The following is an 11,669-nucleotide window of genomic DNA, read 5'->3' on the forward strand; positions in this document are numbered from 1 at the left end:
TGATTAAAAAGGAGGCGTTGGAAAGCTGAAATTTAGCATAAAATTCACTTGAAAATATTAATCGTCTAACTAAAACTGCAGATGTTCAGAATATTATATTGAAATTATCTTAGAATTATCATATATTAAAAGTAATTATAACTATAAAAAATACTTGAAACTTTGTAGTAGAATGAAGCAAAATGGAGAGTACAATTATAACAATCACATATCATTCCACAGAATGAAAAGCGCTGGTAGAATCATTAAAATAAAAATGTTGAATAACTAAATTTATGCTTCTTCATTCTGGATAAGCAGAATGCTCCTTCATGGAATAAATAAAAGGTGACCTTAATAAATTAAAATAATCAAATAGTTAATAATAAAAATTAATCAAAATTAGTGTTGTTATAACGATTCTATTTAATTAAGTAGAACGTGTTGTTCATATTTAAAGTTGCGCATTTTGATGTGACGTCTTATTTCTCACAAATGTCTGACCCCCTAGGTGCGTGACGTCATTTATGGACGGCCCCGAACATTAAACACCCAGTCGTTCATAAAAGTTAAAGGCGGTATAGTACTTTAGTAATAGAGCAAGTGCAGAATAACTGAACCCGAATTTATATCTTGAAAGCATTTAGCGCGGGGCCCGTAGCATGTGTAGCTACTTGTGCTACTGGGATAATGCGGCAATGGCTGCACACATTTCGCATCGTACGTAGCCAACCGTGCTCGTTGGAGTGGGCGAGGGGGAAGGACGACAAATTGAACACAAAGAAAGCTGTTCAGTTCGCTGTCCTTCACCCGCAACTCCGATATGTTTTTTCGTCCATTTTAGAGCACTCCTGTCGGCGCCTGTGTTGAGATCTTGATGGCCCCGTAGAGCGCTGCGTGGATTCCGTCGGTAAGAATCAATCGCTGTGCATGCTGCTAATGATGGAAAAGACGAACAAAAACTTGTATTTTACCAGGTAAGGCCCACTGAGCTATATAGCTTCTTTTTCAGAAGCGACCTGGCCACAAGTGATAGCTCCACAAAATGGCTTATCATGTGTAAATGTATAGCAGCCAATTACTCGTAAAACACGTTTCTAAATGTGGAGGGAAAACCGGAGGACCCGGCTAAAAAGTAACGCGACCACGGGGAGAACGTACAAACTCCAAACATACTACAGGGGTCGTGGATCGAACCCACGACCTCCTGCATACTAGGCAAGGTAGTTAACATCTCGCTACCGTAATTTAAATTGTCTTCATGCCGAACTTTTGGGGAGACTATGAAAGAGAATTAAAGTCAAACTGTAGCAAAAACGTAAACGAGACATCCCATTTACTTTCCATCAGGCGCTCGGTGGATTGATAACATCGTGGGATCGTGAGAGGTGACTCGTGAAGGCCTCTCATCCAGCAGTGGAATCGACAAAATTACGACGACGTTCAAATAATTCTCACTTTCAAAAGTTCCAAGCCGTGAAAATAGACCGCGAGAGTTCGTTGGCCGGGCTATTCATGCGCGCATTGCCCGCCCTCATCTTTGGCGTTCACACAACGCAATCGGTGCGCGAAGCCCTCTTCGCAAGCGACCCCCCCCCCCCATTTGCATTTGAGTTGCATGTAAATAATGCGCCGTGCGAGCCGTGAGTTTTAAAAGGGAGGGTCACACGCCAGGTCAAAGTGTCTTTGGTCGCGCGGCTCGTCGGTGACTGTTCCCGACCTCAACTCCACCATGAATATCTACGGAGGCTCCTATCTGGCGCACCCGCTGGGCTACAACCACCCCAAGAGGCCCTTCACCATCGAGGCGCTGCTCGCGGACGACGTCGAGCAGGGCCCGGCCCGCGTGGGTCCTGTGGGCCTCATGGGGCCCGTGGGTCCCGTGGGCCCCGTGGGCCCCGCGAGGCCCGTGATCTCGCCGCTACAGGGCCCCCTGGCCTTCCCGTGGCCCGCGGCGAGTGGCGTCCTCCTGCCTCCTCACCCGCTGCTGTCCGGCGAGGTCGTCTACGTGCGCGCGTATCCCTTGATGGGGCCGCCGGCTCCTCTCCCTGTTCCGTGGCACTACCTGCAGCAGCGGCACGCCGCTATTGCTGCTGCTGGGACACTGATGGAGAGCGCAGCTGTAGCTTCTGGTAAGTCGTCAAGAGTACCCACCTACCTACACATTCATTCAAACAGTTATGGGACAATAGGGCTTGCAAGGACGATCGCATGTTCGAAAGCGTTACATAATCCACGCAACGAAAGTGGTTTCCCTTGTTTTTGATGCACACTCATTCACCGTCCGTAAATCATATCAACACAAATGTCTTCTCGTATACACCCACGTGTGTGTGTGTGTGCAGGAACTGCTTCGTGTCCCTCATTGTGCACGCGTGTGGGTTAATCTCGAAAATTTAGCGAAAATCAAATATTATAGCGCAAAACACCCCAAGCGTGAGCCCCGTGAATAGATAGACGTCCGTGGCTCACCTGGGTGGAATGTTGTTCATGTGATGGTCTCCATATCGCACAGAGAGAGGACAGAGTGTTAACGTGCATGGACATTGGCAACCGAGGGGGTTTCCATTAAACGGATTGGCACCCACCATACGAGTGGATATCCGTAGCTCATTGGCTTCCTCCGGTACGAATATATATTCAAATGTTTTTTTTTATTTTGAGTGTGGAAGTTTGACCGCCGCGTCCCCCCCGTCGTCCCACCTGCGTCCTTCCCTATCAGGCAACGGCGCCGCGGCCTCCGAGGTCGCCGCGGACTCCGCGGGCTCGGATCGAGGCCACGAGGCGGTGGGGAGGCCGAAGCGGTGCCGAGGCCGACAGCGTCCGCGCTTCACGGCGGAGCAACTGGACGCCCTCGAGAGGCAGTTCGCGCGCGCGCCGCGCCCGGGAGCCGCGGAGCGGGCCAGCCTCGGGGCCACCATCGGCCTCACTCCAGAGCAGGTGAGGGCTCAGGGTTCGCTGACCCACCGCTCCCCCCCACCCACTCCACCCACCACACCACGCGACGCGTCCGTTTTTATTCAGCTATTTTCATCCAATCTTGATTTGAAGTTTTCGTGACTGCAGGAATCCATACTCTTTAGTTCTTTCGGTGAAGTCAAGTAGGTATATAATAATATTTTAAAATGTTATTTTATACCTACTTGACTTTGAAGCTTTCGTGACTGCAGGAATCCATACTCTTTGGTTCTTTCGGTAAAGTCAAGTAGGTATAAAATAATATTTTAAAAAATAATATTTTAAAATAGTATTATATACCTACGTGACTTTACCGAAAGAACCAAAGAGTATTTTCAGCCAGAATAACAATATAAAAATAAATACCTTGATCTGTATGTACGTCTCAATAAAACGCAAGGGTACTTCCCGACAAGGCATAAAGCTGACATTTTGCTACCCAGGTAGCTTTTAGGACAACAAACAATTGAAAAAATGTGAATATTCGACGTTATTCATTTTAAAGTAAGGCCTCGAAATCTCGATTTTAAGTGCCCCATGCATTGTTTGTGCCTGGTGTCATTCATAAATCATTCAAACTATAAGATTGCGGGGTTTTTCATTTGAAAGTGCGTTCAACAGCAAAACAAATTAAAGCAAGAACCATTGTTCTATGTTATATTGCGTTTTGAGATTTTTCGGATTCAAGCGGTTTTGAACGAAAAAAATATGCATTTTATGATGTTCGAATCTGAATAGTTAGAAAACAATAAAAGATAAGAGCTTCCCCTCATAGAGTATTAAGTTCATTCAAAATTTGTTCTAATAAAAAAGAAAGGAATCTTTAAATTGAGCGGTTTTCGACTGCTACGTCCCCTAGGTCGACTCAGCCTCAAATAAATACCTGGTGCGGCGTGTAAACATCGCCACTAGAGAGACAAAGGCGGCCAAGCGTGGCGCTGGCTATCCACCCCTCGTGTGCCGTGCCAGGCTTCATAGGTGCTCGCTAAAATCACTTGCGCTGACAGCCTGTTTAGGCTGCAGGGGGGATCTTTGTCGTTGGGGTGTGCGCGTCTTTGTGCGCGCGCGTGCCCCGTGCTTGCGTACAATTGTGGTGAACTCATTGCCCCCCATCCGACTACGAGCTAGCAGTAGAAATTACCAAGCACTTGCAGGGCTGCGCCTTAAATTACAAACCTGACCGTGGCCTAGCGCCGATGTCTCCCTCCCGACTTGCTGCTCTATCTCCACGCCCCATCGCCGTTTCTCACCCCAGCCATTCACACTCCGCACAGAGCCGAGCCTCCTGCTGCTGCTGCTGCTGCTTTGCCCGTTGGGCGTTCGGGGATCAAGGGAGAGGGTGGGTGGGGGTTGGGGGGTGGTTACCCCGCCTCACCCCCCCATGGGGGTCTGGAGGGGGTCCCAAAGGTGAGAGATAGCCGCGGGCAGGAGGCGAGACGTTACGGGATGAGAGATGATCGCGGGATAACAGCGATAGAGGGGAGGCCCTTTGCTGGGATTTGTCTCCAGTCGGCCCCAATGATACACAGTATAACAAAAGCAAAACCCCGTTCCGTCTCCACGCATGAACATGCATCTGTTCTGGTCCCATCAGCTAATTGTTTTTGCAGACATTATCAAGCAGCGATTGTTTAAGCGTAGATACGACACGTGACTTGTACTGGAATGTATTTAATGAGCGGATTGAGTGCCTGTGAGTGGGTGGGTCACCTGGAAAGGTCACGTGTGGGCATTAAATCTGGCTGTGACGGTCCCACCTGATGACGGAGACTTGTGTTGCCTCCGAAACGTCGTGATTTTTGATTTTATTTTATTTTCATTCATTTTGATGTTTTACCTACGTGACTTTACCGAAAAAACCTAAGAAGATCATTACATCGCAATTGAAGTTAGGTGTGTCTCGTAAATCGTCACGCGCGTGATTAACGCACGTGGCAGTTGCATTGCTGCTGCTTCGGCAACACCGCCGCGTTGCGCCGCAGGAGATGAGCGATCCACTCGCATTTTAACAATTTGGTGCAGGAGTTAGAGGCTCAATCCACTGCTGGATAAAGGCCTCGCCAAGCCGCACCTCCGATTGGCACGGTCGGCTGCGTACGGATGAGAAAGAAGTGATGCGTAAATGCAAAGCCGTCGCTCCCCCCGCTCTCACGACCTTGCGATGCTAATGATGCAGGTGATGAAGCGCGGCAGAACTCTTTCGCATGCTAATGCGGCGCGTGCATGCACACACGCGCCTTCCCCAAAGGTCGACATTTGAATTTCAAAGGGTCCCACCACCATCACCACCACGCCCATGGCGGTAAGGTGTGGCGTGCGGGTGGGGTGCAGAGTGGGGGTGAGGTGGGTTGGAGAGTGGGGGTGAGGTGTGGTGAAGGGGTGGGGTGGAGAGTGGCGGCGAGGTGTGGTGTGGGGGTGGAGAGTGGGGGTGGGGTGTGGCGTGGGGGTGGGGTGTGGCGTGGGGTAGGAGGGTGGTGGGGTTCAAGGGGTGGGGTGGGAGGGCAGCTGTAAAGACAAAAACCTGTTGCGCAAAGCAGGGGATGCACTTTGTGTGTGCACGAGACAATGGGATTTGTATTTGGTTTTATATTGATGAGTCTGAGAGCGACTGCATCTCAATAGGCTGCACGCACCGTTTATCGGCATGTATTCTGTTGTCATGTATGAGTAGTCACTACATATGTATGTTGAACTTCGTTCCCACGGTACGCAAGCCGACGGTGCTAATCGTGGGTGCGTGGGGAGGATAACGAACTAAACACAAAAAGCAATTTTAAAGAAATTAGTTTTAAATCTAGTTTTAAAAGTGCACAGCTCCAGTGGCTTCCTAATGTCGGACGGAAGAGCGGTTCCAGACGGCCCAAGAAGCGCGTCTGAAAGCGCCACGCGATGTGGTGACCGTCTTTGTTCGATGGTCAGCAGTCAAAAAGCTGTTGAGAAGTCCGTGGTTTCATTAGTTACAAATCAGTGGGCTATTGAGAGATTACGGGTCGCCCTATACGCCACCCACCATGGATTCATGAAAAAAAAGTTCTGGCACTCCCAATAGAGTATAAGATACCATCCACAATAACTACTCATTGACTTAAAACTTTTGTGACTGTAGGAATTCATATTATTGGTTCTGTCGGTAAAGTCACGTAGATAGAAAATAAAACTAAAAATAATAAAGTAAAAATTTTAAATAAAAAATAATACATTTAAGATAAGAATAAAAACCACGATAAAAAGGGCGGGGGCACGGGGGGGGGGAGGCAAGCCCTCCCCAAACTGGTCACCTTTATTAGTTTATTTTCAGTAGTTTATAATAATCATTAATGATATGCACACGCGATTCCTTACGTGCGGGACAAAGCGAACCGCTTGCCTACCCCCCAAAATATAGAAGTCAAACTCTGCCTATTCATTCCCTGTAAATTACAGCAGACCAATAACAAAGATATTTGCATTTAATGTACAAAAGCCTCCGGCCTTGTCCAAACCACGTGCTCAAAAATATCTAAACGCGTGTCGCTCTTTGTCTTTCAAGTAGTTGGCACGGTCACGTTTTCTCGACTCTTTGAGTTGGCGGTCACAACGACAGACATGGTCGCACATTCAGTTCCGTTGAGCTGGTGGTCTGGACAGAGCCGCATTTGTTGGTGGTGCGAGTTGGTCATTGTGTGTACAGTATGTTGAACTTCTTTCGTACCATTCGTAAAAAAAACTGCTGCCATATAGGCAGCTGAGAGTCTACGTTGTATGAATGTTGAACTTTTTCGCACCGTACGTAGCCAACCGTGCGAATCGGAGGTGCGGGAAGGACAACAAGCTGAACACAAAAAGGCAGTTCTAAAGAAATGAATTTTCTATCCAGATTATTTAAAAGTAGAGCGCTCCAGCGTCTTCCTAATATCGGAAGGGAGGAGCGTTCCAGACGGCCGCAGAAGCACATCTAAAAGCGCCGCGCAATGCGGTGGTCGTTTGTGCCGCAGCTGCCGACGTCACCCGACACCGTTCCGTGACCGCGTGTGTTTGTCTCGTGTTGTTGATGATGGTGGCCAGGTGACCTCGTGGTTCCAGAATCAAAGAGTGTTCTACAAGAAGCAGCGCCCGGGAGGTCCGCAGGCCTCCTCGCCTCCGGGTGGCGCCGAGTCGCCCCCAGCCGGCGACCACGATTGAGAGGGCGCGCGGCCGGATGCTCACAGCGGATTCACTGGGGAGATGGTGCCATGTGTATGTATGTTGAACTTCTTTCGCACCGTACGTAGCCAACCGTGCTAATCGGGGGCGCTGGAAGACAACAAACTAGACGCAACAAGTGGTTCTTGAAGAGATGAGTTTTCAATCTTGATTTAAAGGGGCAAATCTCCAGTGGCTTCCTAATATCGGAAGAGCGTTCCAACCGGCCGCAGAAGTGCATCTGAAATAAGAACATCATTCTTATTACGAGTCAGGGGCTCCTTCCCCTCCTAAACTAAAATACCGATGTTCATTTTATCAGGTAAAGCCCAATTGAGCTATACTATACAGTATAGTTATTTTTCAGAAGTCACCTGGCCACAAATTATAGCTCCACGAAGTGCCTTTATCGTGTGGAAATTCATAGCAGCCAAATACTCTCAACGCATTGCATTTTCTAAATGTGGAGGGATGTTAGATCCACGTACGATGTTAGGTGAACGATAATCGTATTGTCCCGTTCCCCCCCCCCACACACACAAATATGGTGACATCGCAAATTTTCTTTCCTTTTCATCTTATTATTCAAAATTTTGTCGAAGTCACAACTATTTTTATTGGCTCCCAACATCGATTCATATAATTCGTTGCAATTTAAAACCAAAAAACTAAAAAAAACCTTAAAAAACACAAAAAAATCATTATTTTTTCTCTCTTCAAATAATACATCACAAACACGATGACATTAAGTTTAACATGATTTGTAGCTTTCGTGACTGCAGGAATTATTCTTTGATTCTTTCGGTAAAGCCACGTGGAAATTTCCACGTGACTTTACCGAAAGAACCAAAGAGTAAATGTAACATTTTACCGCTGTGACATTGGTGCTATAATTGACCGTACGGTAATATCAATATAAGGTCATCATATTCATACTAATATGAGGTCATCATATTCATAATACTATGACGTCATCACATTCAGAATAAAATGACGCCACCACATCAATAATAATAATATGACATCATCACATTCATACTATGCCGTCGTATCATAACGGATCATATTCACCGTTGGTTTTTAATGAATCAGAATCAGAATCTTTACTGGGACCGTAGGAATCCGATGAGCAATGAAGCTCTTTTTCACAGATGTCCATTACGGGGCGGGTCAGCGAGCTGCAACCGCAAACGGCTTCTCTGTGACTCACTGATGTCAGTGCTACTGATGGCGTGAGCGTCTCGTGCCAGGCTGATGTTGAGTCAAGTGCCGATGAAGAATATTCGAATAATTATTCGGAGGGCCTGCGAGCTAAAAACAATAATGACGCAAGATGCGAGATGCAGTTATAATGCTTAAGTAGAGGGGAGGGGAGGTGTGCGTGGTGAGACGGGGGTCACATCGCGATAATCGCCATATCGTGAACATATCGTATCGCGATTTTTGATATATGGCGTCGGCCACACGATCACGCCTCGCCAATCTGGTTCTCAATCTTAACAACAAATGTTAATAAACATGTCCGGGTTGATGAAACTAAGTTAGCACGGTGCCCCGTGCTAAATTAGTTTCATTATTTACTTTCTAAAAAAAAAAATGGCCGTGTCTCGCACCCGCCCCCATCTCCCCTCCCGAAAGGGCATCTCGCACCCCCAGGGTGTGCGTGCACCCCCTGGGGGGGCTAAGACCCACCGGTTTAGATTCATGATCTGTGTTCTGTAACGATCAACGTATAGTCGTGATACAACGATGACATTGGCGATCGGGGAGGGTGGGGTGGGTGGGGGTAGGAAGCAGAGGTGTGGACTCGAGTCATGTGACTTGGACTCGAGTCAGACTCGAGTCATGAATTTGATGACTTGCGACTCGACTTGGACTTGCATAACAATGACTTTGTCCCACCTATGAGATGTGGACTCGAGTCATGTGACTTGGACTCGAGTCAGACTCGAGTCATGAATTTGATGACTTGCGACTCGACTTGGACTTGCATAACAATGACTTTGTCCCACCTATGAGATGTGGACTCGAGTCATGTGACTTGGACTCGAGTCAGACTCGAGTCATGAATTTGATGACTTGCGACTCGACTTGGACTTGCATAACAATGACTTTGTCCCACCTCTGGTAGGAAGATTTCGCACACCGCTTCGATGGAACGATGGTTTTTTTGATCAGCACCTCTGGGTTTACTCGGAGCTTCGTGACATTGAGTGGTGACCCCGCACACTCGTTTCGCCACTGCCCGCGCAACACAACGCACTCACAGCACAAGATACATCGCCTCATGCTTATCACGTTTGGCACGTGCTTTTTTTTGTATTAATTGTAACATTAGCTTTTTTTTCGTAGTTATTAAACTTACACTTTGAGTGTATTTGGTTTCCGCGTGCCTGGTTTGTTTTTTGTACGCGTGTCGTTACGGGCTTGCTTTTTGTTGTTGGTATTTTTGGCTGGGCACAACTTTTGGTCGACTCGTGAACTTTGGGCCCTTTCGTCAAGGCCGCCGCTGCTGCAGGATGACGGCCTCGCTTTGCCACGTCAAGCGCAGGTCATCAAGGCGTTTTGACCATACTTCACCACGCCGGTGGTCAGTCCGGGTCACTCAACGTTTGGGGACGTGGAAGTGAGATCCTAAGGACGGAACAACAATGGGTATTGTTTGCAGCAGCCCATGCTGGTAGCGCTATCCCGGAAATATCCGTAAAATAATGCATTTGAGTAACGAGATTACGGCCCAGGAACCATGAATGCGGCAGTACCCTTGATGGCATGAGTCTGTTACTCGATTTCTTCCCACTCATGGCCGCAATAAATCTCCCACTGAACCTGCACACATGCAGGGCACCTCAAAGCCGTGGAGAAGTGCCCATCGACGCTGCATTCGGAAAACATTTAAAAATTCGCTGCGGAGGACAGACGAAACTAGTATGGGAAATAAACAGAGGTGGGACAAAGTCATTGTTATGCAAGTCCAAGTCGAGTCGCAAGTCATCAAATTCATGACTCGAGTCTGACTCGAGTCCAAGTCACATGACTCGAGTCCACACCTCTGGAAATAAATAAGTTCAAGATTTACCCTTTCTGGCTATAGAACTGGTATTGATATGTTTAAACACCACATAGATACATTTTGCAAGGAATCACGTGTGCATTAACCACACACACGGGACTTCTGGTGAACATACAAACAAACATTCTCTAATAATAGACGCATTGTCTTTGAAACCGATTGGCCTACAATGCGTATATTATCATATACAATGCGTATATTATCATATACAATGCGTATATTATCATATACAATGCGTATATTATCATATACAATGCGTATATTATCATATACAATGCGTATATTATCATATACAATGCGTATATTATCATATACAATGCGTATATTATCATATACAATGCGTATATTATCATATACAATGCGTATATTATCATATACAATGCGTATATTATCATATACAATGCGTATATTATCATATATAATGCGTATATTATCATATACAATGCGTATATTATCATATACAATGCGTATATTATCATATACAATGCGTATATTATCATATACAATGCGTATATTATCATATACAATGCGTATATTATCATATACAATGCGTATATTATCATATACAATGCGTATATTATCGCAGCATGTTTGTTGTAATGTTCACCACAAGTACGTGTGGTTAATGCGGACTTGATTCCTTGCAAAATGTACCTTATTTGGTGTTCAGACATCTTAACGCCTATTTTATTGCCAGAAAGGGTAAAAACCTATTATTATTTTTCATACTTTGATACTGGCAAAAAAAGGTCCACATGACGAACTCCTAGCACTGAGGTCCTGAAATCAGCCACGGCCGTGCAGTCACGCAGGCCAGGCCACATCATCCGCACGTCAGAGGCATCGGTGCCACCCAAAGCATACATCTCTTCTCTGAACTCTGCCACAGCAAACAATCTCATTGGAAGACACACAAGTACGTCCTTACAGCCTCCTTTGAAGAAAAACAAATCCAACATTCAGTGTCGGATTCAGCTAGTTACGGGGCCTGTAGTATATGTTATAAAGGGGCCCTAATTTTTTTTTAAAACACGTAAATATTAAAACACAATTTTGTTTACTTTCATTTGGTATACAGCCAGATAATACCACAAATCGCTAATCTTAAACACCTAGTTCATAAACGTTGAAGGCAGTATGGTACTATAGTAATAGAGCAAGTGCAGAATCACTGAACCGGAATTGATAGCTTTAAAGTATTTAGCGTGCGGGGCCCGTAGCATTTGCAGCAGCTTGTGCTACTGGGATAATCCGGCACTGCCAACATCAACACCGCCACACACGGGGAGTCTGTGTGGCTGAAGACCCCGCTGACTGATGTAGGCAGCACTCGGATCGGCTCTGTTGCACGCTTTCTGAGTCTCTCCGGCGAGATCACAAAGAAGGAGGGAGCTCACAGCTCCACCGACTCACCTCCGATAAGCACGGTTGGCTACGTACGGTGCGAAAGAAGTTCAAGAAGACAAAAGAAGATTCCCCCGTATAGTCTTAAGAGACT

At 46.5% G+C, this 11,669-nt stretch overlaps 1 protein-coding gene across 1 annotated transcript; it reads left to right on the forward strand.

Moving 5' to 3' along the window:
• Positions 1 to 1,641: 1,641 nt before the first annotated feature.
• LOC144946016 (uncharacterized) lies at positions 1,642 to 8,988 on the forward strand. Its single transcript, XM_078874753.1, has 3 exons — positions 1,642 to 2,111; positions 2,702 to 2,919; positions 6,982 to 8,988. Exons 1-3 carry the CDS (start codon positions 1,712 to 1,714, stop codon positions 7,096 to 7,098), a joined length of 735 nt encoding a protein of 244 aa, XP_078730879.1. The 5' UTR covers positions 1,642 to 1,711; the 3' UTR covers positions 7,099 to 8,988.
• Positions 8,989 to 11,669: the final 2,681 nt, after the last annotated feature.

Source organism: Lampetra fluviatilis, chromosome 39 (assembly GCF_964198595.1).
Source record: "Lampetra fluviatilis chromosome 39, kcLamFluv1.1, whole genome shotgun sequence".
Classification (NCBI taxonomy): Eukaryota; Metazoa; Chordata; class Hyperoartia; order Petromyzontiformes; family Petromyzontidae; genus Lampetra; species Lampetra fluviatilis.

Bases quoted from the DNA above. Each gene is read 5' to 3' on its own strand.
- LOC144946016 (XM_078874753.1), top strand. From the start codon at position 1,712: ATGAATATCTACGGAGGCTCCTATCTGGCGCACCCGCTGGGCTACAAC. The intron at 2,112-2,701 runs GTAAGTCGTCAA...CTTCCCTATCAG, and splicing joins GAGCGCAGCTGTAGCTTCTG to GCAACGGCGCCGCGGCCTCC. The intron at 2,920-6,981 runs GTGAGGGCTCAG...GATGGTGGCCAG, and splicing joins TCGGCCTCACTCCAGAGCAG to GTGACCTCGTGGTTCCAGAA.